We start from the raw sequence: 16,458 nt of genomic DNA, 5'->3' as shown, positions 1-16,458 counted from the left end.
CTAAATTGGGTTCAAATCCATTCATACCTTTATGACTAGTAGCGATTTAAATGAATTACCTCTATTTTCCCCTATTTGGCCCTGCCACTTAGGCCCCTCAGGGGTCAGAGTCACAATTTATGCAAAATCTGTTCCCCTTCCCCAAAGGATGTTTTTCACTAAATTGGGTTCAAATCCATTCATAACTTTGTGACTAGTAGCGATTTAAAGGAATTGCCTCTATTTTCCCCTATTGGGCCCAGCCCATTTGGCCCCTCAGGGGTCAGAGTGACCATTTATGCAATATCTGTTCCCCTTCCCCCAAGGATGTTTCTGACTAAATTGGGTTCAAATCCATTCATAACTTTATGACTAGTAGCGATTTAAAGGAATTGCCTCTATTTTCCCCTATTGGGCCCAGCCCATTTGGCCCCTCAGGGGTCAGAGTGACCATTTATGCAAAATCTGTTCCCCTTCCCCCAAGGATTTTCACTAAATTGGGTTCAAATCCATTCATAACTTTATGACTAGTAGCGATTTAAAGGAATTGCCTCTATTTCCCCTATTGGGCCATGCCTCTCCGGCCCCTTAGGGGTCAGAGTCACCATATATGCAAAATCTGGTCCCCTTCTGCCAAGGATGTTTCTGACCAAATTTGGTCAAAATCCAATAAGAACATTTGACTAGTAGCGATTTAAAGGCATTACCTCCATTTCCCCTATTGGGCCTTCGGGGTCGGAGTCACCATTTATGCAATATCTGTTCCCCTTCCCCCAAGGATTTTTCTGACCAAATTGGGTTCAAATCCATTCATAACTTTATGACTAGTAGCAATTTAAAGGCATTACCTCTATTTCCTCTATTAGGGTCCCGCCCCTTTGGCTCCTCTGGGGTCAGAGTCGCCATTTATGCAATATCTGTTCCCCTTCCCACAAGGATGTTGCTGACTAAATTGGGTTCAAATCCATTCATAACTTTATGACAAGTAGCGACTTAAAGGCATTACCTCTATTTGTCATATTGGGCCCCGCCCCTTTGGCCCCTTGAAGGCCAGAGTCACTTTATGCAAAATCTATTCCCCTTCCTCCAAGGATGTTTCTGACCAAATTGGGATCAAATCCATTCATAACTTTATGACTAGTAGCGATTTAAAGGCATTACCTCTATTTCCCCTATTGGGCCCCGTCCCATTGGCCCCTCGGGGGTCAGTCACCATTTATGCAAAATCTGATCCCCTTCCCCCAAGGATGTTTCTGACCAAATTAAGTTCGAATCCATTCATAACTTTATGACTAGTAGCGATTTAAAGGCATTACCTCCATTTCCCCTATTGGGCCCAGCCCATTTGGCCCCTCAGGGGTCAGAGTGACCATTTATGCAATATCTGTTCCCCTTCCCCCAAGGATGTTTCTGACTAAATTGGGTTCAAATCCATTCATACCTTTATGACTAGTAGCGATTTAAATGAATTACCTCTATTTTCCCCTATTTGGCCCTGCCACTTAGGCCCCTCAGGGGTCAGAGTCACAATTTATGCAAAATCTGTTCCCCTTCCCCAAAGGATGTTTTTCACTAAATTGGGTTCAAATCCATTCATAACTTTGTGACTAGTAGCGATTTAAAGGAATTGCCTCTATTTTCCCCTATTGGGCCCAGCCCATTTGGCCCCTCAGGAGTCAGAGTGACCATTTATGCAATATCTGTTCCCCTTCCCCCAAGGATGTTTCTGACTAAATTGGGTTCAAATCCATTCATAACTTTATGACTAGTAGCGATTTAAAGGAATTGCCTCTATTTTCCCCTATTGGGCCCAGCCCATTTGGCCCCTCAGGGGTCAGAGTGACCATTTATGCAAAATCTGTTCCCCTTCCCCCAAGGATTTTCACTAAATTGGGTTCAAATCCATTCATAACTTTATGACTAGTAGCGATTTAAAGGAATTGCCTCAATTTCCCCTATTGGGCCACGCCTCTCTGGCCCCTTAGGGGTCAGAGTCACCATTTATGCAAAATCTGGTCCCCTTCTGCCAAGGATGTTTCTGACCAAATTTGGTCAAAATCCAATAAGAACTTTTTGACTAGTAGCGATTTGAAGCAAATGTTGAAGGACGATGGACGGACGGACAGACGGCCGGACGGACGGACGGACGATGCGCCATGACATAAGCTCACCGGACCTTTGGTCCAGGTGAGCTAACTAGTTATTTTAATCTGTGTGGAAACTGAGGAGACATCGTCCCTTTCCTAGATGAACTAGTTTTCAAATTTCACTATCGAAGGGAGGCTACTCGTGCTACAAGCATTGTCTTTATCATCAGTACAAAATTCACAATTTACATGTAGCATTTCAAAACAAAAGGCCCAGGAGCCTTAACGGTCACCTGAGTTTTGATATGTGTTGGCAGATTTGACTCCCATGACCTTGAATTTTAGGTCAATGTCGTTCACCCCAGCATGCTACAGGCAAAATATCAGGTTTTGTTCCCGAGGAGAAGAAGACGTTAAAAGGATTTCACCATCATTTCAACAATCTTTCTAGGTGAAGACCCAATATCAGGTCTTCGGACCCCTTGCTTTGTGACATGTCATTTAAATATTTTAGCATATTTGACTCCTGTGACCTTCAATGAACGTCATGGTCATTCATTTCAATAATCTTGATACATGTAGCTCTTCACCCAGCATGCTAAATGCCAATATCGGATCTCTGCGCCTCTTGCTGAGTGAAAAGAAGTCATCTAAAGATTTTGGCATATTTGACCCCTGTGACTTTGACCAAAGGTCATTCATTAGAACAATCTTGATAGCACTTCACCCCCAGCATACTATACGCTGAATATCAGGTCTCTTGGTTATTGAGAAGTAGAAAATGTTAACAGGTGACGAAATAAGGTGGTAAGAATAGGTCACCCGAGACCACTTCGTTTAAGGTGACCAAAAGATGGGATTTTTTTTAATGACCAATTGATTAAATGAATAATCAATATCTGATGTTGTAGAGATATTCACTTATAATGTAAAAATTCTGGTCAGTCTTAAATTAAACTGGTACAATTAAGAACCAAGGGGTCCCTATTTGAATGAGATATATCATTCAGTATTTTTTCTACAGATGGAAAAACAACAGATTTTGGACAGGAGGCAGAAAAGCCAACTATCTATGATGGTGGGACAATAAAAGATTTATTATTGGATATATGTTCATGGTTAATATTATCAGTCAACAAAAATCTCTACAAAAATCAAGAAAATAAATCATAAATTTATTGCATATTGATGAAATTATAACAATAAGAGCTATGTATGGCATAGACAATCTTACAGAAGAACCTTGAATAATTCAGGTAGAAGGCAGAAAGATTACATGTATACTGTGCAGTATAAGCGTCTACATATATATAAAAGCACTTTAGGGTAACTACATAAAGCTCAGTCAAACTACATTCGTTAACAAATAATTGTACCTGATTTAAACATATAGCATGGCTCTTTGTTCATACTTCAAGAAAAGGACTCTTACACAACTGGACAATAATAACCCACTTAAAAGTTTTTCCTTTGATTTTGCTTCAAAAAACATTTGTTGGTTTTACTAGAGTTATTTTGTCATCCCTTCTTATACTCATTTACATATAAAAAAGGAGAAATATCTATGACAACAAAGCCAAATAAAATTAATCTACAGTTTCTCAGGCACTGTCAAATGTGTTAACTTCCAAGATCTCACATTTATTGCAGTAATATCCAACAGTTAAAATGTGACTTGATGTAATTTGGCTTAAATAAAGATCTATTCTATCCAGGATTCTACTATTCCAGCAGTTGTTGTTTTTAGTTTAACTACTGGTGTCATCTGAACAATTGTCATCAGCTGATTAATAATTGGATGAAACAAACATAACAAGAAACGTTATCTACAGATGCAGTTACTAATCTTTACACTGCAGTACACATGAGGAATTTCCTGAGATATAGAGACTTTTATGTCTATATAATTGGTGGGAAAACAATAAAACATTATAGTGGAGCTCTGAAAATAGAAATAGAAAAAATAATAATGCAAATAGTGTAAAATGTTGTTTTTTTTTTTTCACATAATCAGATCAAATATACTAGCATATAAAACAATGGCCTGGGAAACATGGGATTCATTTCATATGACTAAAGTTAACTTATAATTTTTTTCCAACTGATTTGAATGAAACCGGGAAAAAATCACTACTACATCTGATTTTCTTGGTACAAAGATATATATGTTTTGTAATATAGAGACCATTTCAAAAGCACGAAGTCCTTGAAGAAGACCAGTTTGACATTGATATGACACTTCCTGACTCCACAAGTGTGAAGAGGAATTAGGAATGAAGCTCAGTAAGTAATGTTTGTTGTTAATATTAGCTTTGTTTGACATAAAACATATTTGATGTTATTCTGACTGGATACCTGCTCTCTAGTCGGAATATTTCATTCTCATTCAAATCGTTTTGAAGCAATGTTAACAGTCACTTGTAAACATCAATGTTTTTTTTCATTTCACATCCATTCCTTATAATGATACCAGTGTTAGTATTGTGATCGACATACTCCGTCAAGGGAGATTACTCCAACTTTTCAATCCAGACAATTTCATAGACCACTCATGATAAGTGATCCTGCAGTGATCATGATTGAAGCAGGAAACAGTTGTATCCAACATAAAACAGACAGAATAGAACCAAGGCCTTGCCTTCTGATGGTAGTGATTTGGTGTTACACACAAATAACAGTTACTTTTTTTTCTTTACAATTTCTAATTTCCAGTCAAATTCAATGTATTTATGTGCGTCGTCATCAATAAAACTGCTATGCACGTTGTATACTCCTCGGGCTAACATCCCTTTGGGTGCCTCTTCCACTGGTGTTTTAAAACAATGCTGCTCTGTTCTTGGGGAATAGCTTCCCATCATAAGGATATTCTTTTCAACTGTAACAAACAAAAAGTAAAAAATATCAGAAAATAGATCTCTTACAAGTTTCATTCCTTGATTAATATAATACATTTTAATGGAATTTAAACATATTCTTTCGGGTGATTTGTACAAGCACCAGTTACACCAAATTGTTTACATAAATCACAGACATCTGCTTCTGGTTAGTATTGATAGAAACTAGAAAATGCCCCTGCGCCCACTTGACACCTTGAAACAGTTCGGTGAGATTACATCCGCAATTCCTGATATAATCTAGTTACATTGTATCGGGACAAGGACAAACATGTGTCACACTACATATCATTTTATGGTGGGGCCTAGAAAATATATTAGCCTCTACTCTTACTATATATCAACAAGGTGTATCACTTTAAAGATTAGACAATGCATACAGACTACTCCTGGTTCAAAGTTAATCCATCGTCACACAACAAAATAATATGCATTGATATTTAAGGATTCAAAACCATAGTTCGTTACTGAAATTTGTGTATATGATATATTAGATTGATTGAACATGAACTTAAATTCAAAGTGAATGGAAGCTCACCCCCAACTTCCGATTTTTCAAGTGTTACATCTTTTTGATACAGTAGGAGGGGCTAGTATTTTTTTCTATTAACACTAAACCAGAAAAAGACATCTGTGCATATATCAACTGAGAATCTTTTTTATGTACTCTCTCTCTCTCTCTCTCTCTGAAGCAGCATGGAAATTTATACATGCTGATAGAGGGCTAGATTCGGTGTAATGGTTTTTGAAATGTTGAGCAATTCACTCTAATTGTTTATGACAAAGGAATGATCATTGATATTTCTCTAATGCTTTATAAACAAGAATTATATGCTACTGTAAATCACTTATATTTCGCCTGGAATGTATTTTTCGAGTTAGTACAAAAGGACTTTGCGATTATTTGTACAAAATTAACACATTTGAAAGGCAACCAAGATATCGGTTACCGATACAGTGGTCCCCCTTTTTACGACCACTCTCAAGAACGACCCATCCCTGTATGCGACTAAGTTTTGCGTTCGGCGACGTTTTCCAACAATAAATTACCCCTTCTAAACGACCACCCCGCTAACCCGACCAACGACCGCTTAATCATGTCCCCAAATCGTGAAATGTACTTTGGTATCCCTCTCGTGAGCGACCAAGATTTTGGAAACATTTTGTTAAGACATTAAAATTATAGAATAATCAATAATAAAACCGTGTATCGTCAAGCTCATTGAAATTCATGAACCAAGCCTAGGTAAAATTTGACACATTGGATTGACAAGTTGTTTACACTGCGATAGCCAGCTGGGGAGCTGTTTTGTCCACCGATGTTTTTACAAACAAGATAATTTCTCCTACCTTTTGTAGACAAATGGTTTGTTGTGATTTTCACAAATTTACTTTATTGTGGTACCTTTACACGATGTATCCAAACCTATTATTAAATTGTTAATTGTACAGTACGTAGCTAGACAACATGATGAACGGGTCCTCCTAAAGACATGAATGGACCTGAAAGGACCTGAATATGGACCTGAACGGGTTTTAAAGGTGTTTATTGATTATAGATGTGTTATTTCTCAGTGTTTTATGCAAGAATGGGTGTTATTAAATGTCGAAACACCATTTCCATTTGAAAAAACAAATGCTCGATAAATGAGTCGCTAATCGAACGACAAACATGGCGGACCTGAATGGGATTGAGTGGACCTGAACAGGGATTTTAGCTGTATTATAGCTAAGTTTGTATAATATTTTTTGTGCATAATGCAGGAAGAGATGTTATTTCATAGTAAAATATACTATTTCTGTACAAAAAAAAAATCATAATGATGTATTTTACAGCTCGATAAATGGGTTGCTATTCGAACTGAAAAACACGGCGGACCTGAATCGGATTGAGTGGACCTGAAAGGGATTTTAGCTGTATTATAGCTAAGTTATAATACAGCTAAAATCCCTTTCAGGTTCACTCGATTTTACGGGATGAGGGGGTGATTTAGTGGATCCTGCACTCAAGTGTGCCTATTTACGTTTTTTTGCGAATTCTTAGAGATATAGATCAAACGTTACACTTTAATTTTGTGAAATAATTTACACATGCAACAATTAAACCATATTCAAAACATTACTGACAGTAAACAAAGGAGAACATTGAAAAACACATTTTAACTTAACATAATGAATCGTCTATGTATATATTGTAATATGTACTAGCATGTGTTATCATTGACCTCACCGACATCACTCAGATGACAAAACTCTCAACAAAGACCACCCCCATTATAAGACCACCTGATGCCTGTCCCATAATTGGTCTCATAAGAGGGGGACCACTGTATAGGAATCTTGCTCATCTTGCCCATGTCTTGCCAGTTCCACTTTGTCAATTTGTAAATCAATAAGAGGCCCAGAGGGCCTGTATCGCTCACCTGGTTGGATTTAAATCGACCCAACATGTTCAATTTGTTAATAGCTTTATTTGTTAATGACTAACAACGCTATATGTATATGGTTTTTTGTGAAAATCGTCTGAATGGCTATAATGTCTTTTCACCCCATCCCCTCTCCTTTTTCCAAAATACTGTTGTTCCATTTGTTTTTGGGTTATCAGGGCAAAAAAGGAATTGAAGAATTGTTTTTATGACAGAATTAGAAATATCATACATTTCTGAAGTATTTTTTAATCTTTGAAAGCGGTTCGTTCGATTTCTTCTCGACTTCTTCTTCTGTGTTAAAACTCAGAAAGTCGCTGGAAAAAAGTTGCTTTTCAGTGTTTGGGACACAGAAATGATGGTCGTAAGTCGCGTCCGAGAGGTGGTCGCTTAATTCAGGTCACTAGTATAGTATATACTCTGGGAGGGAAAAATGCAGTCACACATGAGAGGGAGTCGCTTAACTCAGGTGGTCGCTAAGGCATGTTTGACTGTACGTGGCTGTGTTGAGTTGTTCACTATTTCCACAAACAATATCCAATGATTGGTTAAAGTTGGACAAATAATTCTTGAATAACAGATTTAAACGCAAAACATAAGTGAAATGTGAAATTTTGACAATGCAGCTGTGGCATGCATGGCGATTGGGAAAGTAGTGGGGCAGGTAAAATATTTGTTAAATTGCCATCAATGAAAACGATTATTCTGCGAAATGAAATTTATTTTCCTATCAGAAAGTAAACAAACCTTTCACTCCTGCTCGCTTGGCCGTATGATAATATTGTAAACCTGTCACAATTTCCCTTTGGACATGGAACAAAATCAAAATTCTGTATTTACTATTCTCCACCACTTCAAACTTTTTGTTCTTCAAGTTTGCCACGTCTCCTAGAAAATAAACATTACATGTATCATGAATTGATTAGTAAAACTTTATATGCTGGAAATATGACATCATGTATAAATTACATTGAAATACTAACAAGGATGCACACTTGTGTAGGCATTGGAATGGCTCAAATGGGCCTTTAAGGCAAAAGATGTATCATGAATTCATTTGCAATGCTTTTGTATTTTAATTACTACAGAAGTCTGATGCTATTTATTCCTTTTTTTTATATTTAAATGGTGACTTAAATAGCCCTCCTTGGATGTCTAAAATTATTCGGAAATGTACCTGTAAGATCCATTGATTGGTTTTCGGATGGGTCATCCTCAATATGCAGCTCTAATTTCTCGATGATAACACGATGAGGGTTATTTTCATCTGAAAAAGAAATAGTGTTTTCATTTTACTAGCAATAGAACAGTTTACCTTTTGATTCGAATCCTACATAGGACACTTTTTTTTACCTTTTTTTTTTTTTTTAATTTTCAAAATCAATGCCATATGATAGATGTTCTTGATTGTAGTACTGTAAATGTATAATGAATTTATCATCAAAATAATGCAATCCTCAAGAAATAAATAACAAGGTTTTCCTGGGGTTTCTTTGCCATTTTTCTGTTAGAAAGAGGTAGATCTCAGAACTAAACAGTACATGGTTTAATAAAAACAATCAGCTTTGACTCGTGTATTGTTGCAGGATATACAACTCGGACATTTTACAATTTTAATTAATAACTCAGGCCTGCAGTGAAGTGAAGAGAAAAGAAGAGAAAAGAAGAGAAAACGTAGGTAAAACATACAAAAGCGTTCGTCAGAATGAGAACATGTGTGTCATGTGTTTTGATCTTGATCAAATCTAGTTATTGGTTCAAAGTCAAGACGGATCTTCTCTTTACTTTTTCTTTATTTCTTTTTCCCCCCTTAACAAGAGATCCCAGAGGGATCTTGGCACCCACCATTGAATGATCTTTATAGGTTCCATGTCAGATTGATCTTTTCTCTTTTTTTACCCTTTCCTCTTACTAATCAGTGTAAATTGAGAAACATCCCTCATGTGCTTTTAAAACAAGGGAAACTTTTATATGAGATATAGTGATAATGGCTGTCTGTCGACAATGTTTTCAGACTGGTCCAAAAATGCATCACACTAACGGACCAAGGGGAACCTACATATGAAAATTGAAAAAGATCCCTTCAGTAACTTCTGTAAAATAGCAATAACAAACTTCATTTGTCAAAATCCAAGATGACTGTCTGTTGGCCATGTTGATATCAGACTAGTTCCAAAATGAAATATGCACAACAAGGGACCAAGGGCAACAGATATATCAAATTTGAGAAAGATCCCTTCAGTTCTTTTTATAGAAATAGCGATAGCAAACTTCAATTGTCAAAATCCAAGATGGCTGCCTGTCGGCCATGTTGTTTTCCGATCGGTCCCAAAATGCAATATGCATAACTAGGCACCAAGGGCAACCTACGCATGAAATTTTAGAAAGTTCCCTTCATTTCTTTCTCAGAAATAGCTATAACAAACTTCAATTGTCAAAATCCAAGATGGCTGCCTGTCGGCTATGTTGTTTTCCGATCGGTCCCAAAATGAAATATGCATAACTAGGCACCAAGGGGAACCTACGTATGAAATTTTAGAAAGATCCTTTTAGTATTTTCTCAGAAATAGCGGTAACAAACTTCAATTGTCAAAATTCAAGTTGGCTGCCTGTCAGCCATTTTGTTTTTCGATCGGTCCCAAAATGAAATATGCATAACAAGGCACCAAGGGGAACCTACATATGAAATTTGAGACAGATCCCTTCAGTCTTTCTAAGAATTAGGGGTAACAAACTTCAATTGTCAAAATTCGAGATGGCTGCCTGTCGGCCATGTTGTTTTCTGATTGTTCCCAAAATGCATTATGCAGAACTACAGACCAAGGGGAACCTACATATGATATCTAAGAAAGATCTCTTCAGTACTTTCTCAGAAATAGTGACAACAAACTTTATTTGTCAAAATCCAAGATGGCTGCCTGTCAGCCATGTAGTTTTCTGATTAGTTTCAAAACGCAATATGCATAACAAGGGACCAAGGGCAACCTACGTATGAAATTTTGGAAAGATCCCTTCAGTTCTTTCTCAGAAATAGCGATAACAAACTTCAATTGTCAAAATCCAAGATGGCTGCCTGTCGGCCATGTTGTTTTCCGATCGGTCCCAAAATGCAATATGCATAACTAGGCACCAAGGGGAACCTACAAATGAAATTTGAGACAGATCACTTAAGTACTTCCTCAGAAATAGCGGTAACAAGAATTGTTAACGGACAGACGGACCATGGACTACGGATGAAAGGCGATTTGAATAAAAATCTGGTAACAAGAAGAACCTTAACATAAAGTTTGAGAAACATCCCTTCAGTTGTTTTCAAGAATAAAGTGATAACAACTTTCAATTACGGTATAATCCAAGATTGCCACGAGTCAGCCATTTTGTTATCCTGATAAAAAATTAAATTTGAACAACTAAGACCCAATGGGTTATTAGCTAGATGTGCCATCTCATCATGTTTGAGAAATATCCCCCTGGTACATTTCAAGAAAATTTCTCAAAATCCAGGATGGCCTTCTGTCGGCCATTTTTTTTCTGATAAAAATTCTACATTGAATAGGCACAACTAGGGATCAAAGTGAACCTACAAATGACATGAGAAGTTTGAGGAATAGCTTTCCAGTTCAAGAAAAATAGATAACAAAACTTCAATTCTCAAAATCCAAGATGACTGATATTGACCATTTTCTATCCCAGATGAATAAAACCAACTTAAATTGGCACAACCAGGTAACAAGGGAAGCCTATAAATGAAGTTTGAGGAATATCCCTCCAGGACTTTTCAAGAAATAGCGATAAAATAGCAGGCCGTTAATTTTTCTCAACAAGCAACAATCTAAACAAACACTTTGAAGACCTTCACAATTATAATTACTAATTATTGAAGTTGATGGCCAAATTGCCAATTGAAGTGCCAACGGTTGTGATTTTTTGTTTATATATATATTTGTAATAAAACATTCAGAACATTAAAAATCTATTGTCCTAAGCACCTTAAATTTTTTTTGAAGTATGTGAGAAAAATTATCAAACATGGGCCTCTCAACCCTTGTGTAAGAGTTTGACTGACGGACATGATGACCAAAATCTTGCATTCTGGTTTAGGTACCCCTGTTCACACAACAGGCCTATATATATGCAAGATTCTATTGTTGAACAGACTAAACAGCCTTCCCTCTGATAATGTGGGACTAAAAATAGAAAATAATAAACTGTGCTCATACCAAGGACAACCGGAATGGAAGTCTCGCCCATCAACTTTTTCTTGTAATTATCTAAACTCTCATCTCCTTTGTCTGCTTCTAAAATTTCCTGCATGCTCTTCTCTTCAGGAGGCTTGTAGTTCGGATTGCCAATATCATCATCATCTTCAACATCCTGTTCAACATTTTCAACTACCTGCTCTCCTGATTCGGCCATGATGTCCTGTTTTTAAAGCTCAGCTGCAAAAGAATTAAGTTTCCAACGATCAACAATAGCTCATCAATTCATTCAAAACAATACTAACTGTTGGGCCATGCTCCTATTCAAATAATTTTGCTAATTCAAAAGCAGATAGTTTTGATTAAGAGTTTAATAACTGGATTATATATATATAATCAAGATTAACTCTAGGCCTTAAGACATCAATCATACACTGATTATATATAATTACGTGCTTTTATATAACAGATTCTTGTCCAGTTGTCAGTGCAATACATGCAGGCCTAACATCCAACTACATGAAATTTGTCATCAATATAATACACAGGGACTTTTAAGACAAAGCCTTTTAATCAAAATAATGTCATATCAAGGGATTAGTTTATTAATTAGACAGGCAGCTTCATATAAAACAAGATCAAAAAGTGACACTAAAAGATCAACTTCTGAATGGAACAGAGCATTCTCAGGAGTTCCCCATGGGATCTGTACTAGGAGTCATATATAGGACCAACTCTGTTTGTTATATTAACATATATAATAATTTAGATGGAAACAGTATATATAGTACCAATGTAAATTTATATACTCTAAAATGACCTGGACCACCTATCAGCTAGGAGTGAAAAAGGACTATCAATATATAATATATATATATATATATTGAAATAAAAAGCCAAACACAGATCTGCTGTCTCTCTAGTACTTTCGCGTCTACATTCTGCCCCTCTTCAGGGGATTATGAATTTTATACGGTACATCCTATGACGTCATAGTTTGATGACGTCATAATAGTAGGGCACACAACTTATAAAACACTTATTTGTCCAGTCTACAAGGGTTGAGGGCCAACTATACGATATGGTTTAAACAAACCAATCCATTAAAAACTTGATTGGAGCAATCACATCGTATAGATCTGCACAACAAATCTGTAGATCCGTACTCCGTACTCAAATTAAAACTGGTCATCGTAAACAAAGATTTTGCCGTATAGTACATGTAAAATAGATGCTGTAACTTGAAATAATGTAAATTTTCAATATCTAATTGTGTTAGTAAACACTATCAAACATAAGTTTCATATTTGTACATAAAAACAGCACATACAAAATGTGCAAGATAATATACATGTATACATACATTAGGTAAGTTACTGAAATCTATTGTATACATAATTTATGTTGTCCTATCACGTTCAGAATTTAACATTGGCTTCATTAGCTGTATGAAAAACATTTCTTTATTCTCTCTTTGTAATACATCAGAGTTGGACATTTGGTAAATTGGCAAAACAAAAATATACATTATTTCTCTGTACAATTACAACAGGATATTCAAATCTATATCTTCGGATCACCAACACATAGTGTATATGATACATTGTGCTAATAAATAGATATATAACTTAGCAACACAAATGACGAAGGAAGACAACTTTTTGACTCATGCGCCCCTGAGCGGGCCTCGAACTCACGATCTAGGGCACCCAATCGCCTAGCCAGAAATACCCGCAGCCTATACTGCTTAGCTATCAGTTCATAGTAAAAATAGCTATTGAAATTTCATTCCAGAAAATGTAAGTTGATGCATAATGCCAAAAGAAAATAGTATCTAATATAAACTAAAGAATTAAAGGAAGTAGACAAGGAATAAAATACTCAGTCTCAGTTAATATAACTTTCTGTACAAGACACCAGTCAGAGTGCTGTTATATCTTCTAGGGGTGTCACGGTTAACCAAAAGAACGGTTAACCGCGGTTCATAAGCTCATGGTTCGGTTCGGTTTGCTGTTTGTGAATTTCGGTTCGGTTCTGAATGAGTCAGTTGTTATCGTCCACATTGTAGAAAAGGCGTGTGCTTTTTGTGTTCATGATTGATATCTTTAACGAAACATGCCTTTGACTATTAACTATGTTGTCGCGCATTCTCGATGAAAAACACGACTGTATTGGTTAGGATTGTTTACCTGACACAGATGGCGGCCAAACTTAAATCAGCTGTGTGGGAATATTTCAATTTTATTAACAAGGATGGTGTTGTCAATAAGACAATTTAACTGAGTGCAATATTTGTAAAACGCAATTCAAATATGCAACAGAATCGACGTCTTCAATGACGGCACACGTATCCCGTAAACACGACATAATGTTAAAACCCAGGGAGCCTACCGCAAGGACTACGAGGTCAGGCTCATGTCAAGGTTTGCCACGGTCCGAAATCAGTGGTCCCTGTGCTGATGTTGTTGCTCAGTGCTCACAGTATTAATGTTTTACAGTTTGTTCAACAATTTATTTAAATATTTTCTAATCTAGTTAACAAATGACGCAGTGGCAGTCTGGCAGAAAGTCAGAGATTTTGTCTTTTTTTCTTTAAAAATCAATAATGAATACTGCAGTACGTTGAGATAAGTTTTGTGATGTTTTTTTACTGTTTTATTCTTTTTTAGCATATTAAAAGTTATTTTAATGCCCATATGTTCTTTTAAGTTCTTGTTTAAGATATGAAAAACAAAGATTACAAGGTTGCCTGAACCAACCGAAATCCGACAAAAAAAATATCTTCAGTATGCAAAGATTCAAACTGTACAGTACAGTATTGATAAAAATTACACATATTGATATGTCATAGAGTCGGTACAACAGAGGCCTTATAATTAGTTGCCCTCTAATAAATTATATAAGCCTTAACAAGAGTCCTGGCAGAGAAAGACTGGCCACCAGCCCCTGTAATTTTTTAGTTTGAATTGCTACACTAAATTCTAATACTAGATTATCTCCCCCTAGTTTGAAACTTTGAAACAGTTTTTGAGACCTAAATCATAAATCTCAATCTAATTCATAATTTTAATATTCTAGAGACTGGTGGCCAGTCTAGCGTTGAGGTAGCATTCTGAATTAAGTAAGTGAATTATTTCAGAAACAGATCAGATAGGTTTTGGGCAGATAAAAATGTCCATATAATCATATGCATATGTCTTTCGTCGAAATTGGAACTGTTGTCACAAATAATTCATTTCACTATTGTTATTATGATATAACTGTAGAGGATCTTAATTGATCCTGTACTGTAAATAAACTAACTAATTATAAGTTATAAGGCATCTGGTGGGATAAAAAACACTAACTTAACTTGAGTATATAAAGTAAGTAAACCTGCATATTACACTCGTCACACTTACTTAGTTGTAAATATAATACAAAGATAAAATTTATTTGCAAGTTGGAAGTAAAGTACAAAAATTTGATGCAATATTTTGGGTAGCCTATAGAGCAGGGACATGCATAGAGGGAGTATATATAGAGACATCACTAATTTGGAGACTGGCATAAAGTGCGCCTTTGTATTTGTGCACCAAGCCATGAAGGCATTACTACCACTATATTCTTCTACTATAAAAGCAGATATTGGGTAAAATTGGATAATTTTCACAATAACGTAGTATAGATATTGATGTCATCTCGCTACCCCATTACTGACAGATAGAGACAGTTTCCAATCTCTGTATGTACTCCCCTGACTAATGCAACATCAAGCTTCTAAGTATTCAGTTAACATCTTTTAGCAAAATTTTATTAACCTTGTCCTAAATTAAAACAACTTTTAATAATATATTGCAAAAATAACTGTTTAAAAGATTTTGGCTATATTTAGTAACAAATCTATAATACAAATGCATATATGGTATATTAGAGGAAAATATGTGTATTATATCGTTTTCCCTAACCTGGTTATTATTATAATAACTGATTAACACCTAACATAGCCCATCCTTCAAGAGTGCTTTCATGTACATAAGCTTAGTCCTTGGATATCAAAGATCAATAAAATAAAATAATTCCTGGATATCTTGAGAAAACAAAATTAAGATGTGTAATCTCCGAAACTCGCAAAAGTTGCTGAGTCTAAATTTCTGACTGAATGGTCGTCTGTTAATTGTACAATCATTGAGCTTGATGTGATCGATGCGATAAATAAATTAAAGTTCAGAAGCTTCTTATGCTATTAGTATTATTTAAGCGCACTTGTGCAAGATGATTGTTGAGAAGAGGAAGAAATTGACCATGAATCAAAACTGTAACATTTACAATAAGCAATCAATATCATATGCATAAAAAGAGCTTGAATGGATAGATGCTTTTACAAAAACTAGCTACCACCAAAGCATGTTGATGAACTTTACAAAGATTGATGAATCTTTAGTAGGCCTATCTGATCGAAGGCGGAAGTAAAGTTATAGCCGGTACTGTGAAATTTCGCCTACTCACCACGGGAATTTATCATCAACATACATAGATGTTATCAAGAAGACTAGAGAAATGAATACCATGCACACAGTTCAATCAAATAATATAAGTATCACAAAGGAAATATATTTTAAAACAATGTTTCCTTCCCACATGACTCACCAGTACTTGCTCCCTATCGCTCGACAAAGCGTATGAATTATTTATTCATCCGGCTTTTCACTTTTGCTCCGCAAGAAGTAGTTCGTAAATATTGGAGGTATAACAAATATATTAATTAAATATAGACCATGAACGTATATCTTTGTTAGAGTAAATGTTCAGGCATAAGTTCGTAATAACATGACAGCTTCTTCTGTTACAACTATTACATATATGACTACATCTATTTGACCCTTTGAAGGCG

The 16,458-nt window shown here is 35.9% G+C and overlaps 1 protein-coding gene across 1 annotated transcript; it reads right to left on the bottom strand.

The window, feature by feature from the left end:
• Positions 1-3,222: 3,222 nt before the first annotated feature.
• LOC117329855 (rho GDP-dissociation inhibitor 2-like) lies at positions 3,223-16,424 on the bottom strand. The gene is made up of 5 exons (XM_033888036.1): positions 16,215-16,424; positions 11,607-11,825; positions 8,564-8,653; positions 8,134-8,274; positions 3,223-4,941 (listed from the first exon to the last, which is right to left on the bottom strand). Exons 2-5 carry the CDS (start codon positions 11,800-11,802, stop codon positions 4,745-4,747), a joined length of 624 nt encoding a protein of 207 aa, XP_033743927.1. The 5' UTR covers positions 11,803-11,825; positions 16,215-16,424; the 3' UTR covers positions 3,223-4,744.
• Between the last annotated feature and the right edge of the window lie 34 nt (positions 16,425-16,458).

Source organism: Pecten maximus, chromosome 1, assembly GCF_902652985.1.
Source record: "Pecten maximus chromosome 1, xPecMax1.1, whole genome shotgun sequence".
Taxonomy (NCBI): Eukaryota; Metazoa; Mollusca; class Bivalvia; order Pectinida; family Pectinidae; genus Pecten; species Pecten maximus.
Note: the sequence above shows the minus strand (reverse complement) of the source record. Positions and strands in the feature narration are given on the sequence as shown.

What these genes read in the sequence shown, in the direction of transcription:
- LOC117329855 (XM_033888036.1), bottom strand. Translation starts at nt 11,802, where the DNA reads ATGGCCGAATCAGGAGAGCAGGTAGTTGAAAATGTTGAACAGGATGTT. An exon ending in TTCCATTCCGGTTGTCCTTG is followed by an intron (nt 8,654 to 11,606) that starts GTATGAGCACAG and finishes TTTCTTTTTCAG; the next exon opens with ATGAAAATAACCCTCATCGT. An exon ending in CAAGCGAGCAGGAGTGAAAG is followed by an intron (nt 4,942 to 8,133) that starts GTTTGTTTACTT and finishes TGTTTGTTACAG; the next exon opens with TTGAAAAGAATATCCTTATG.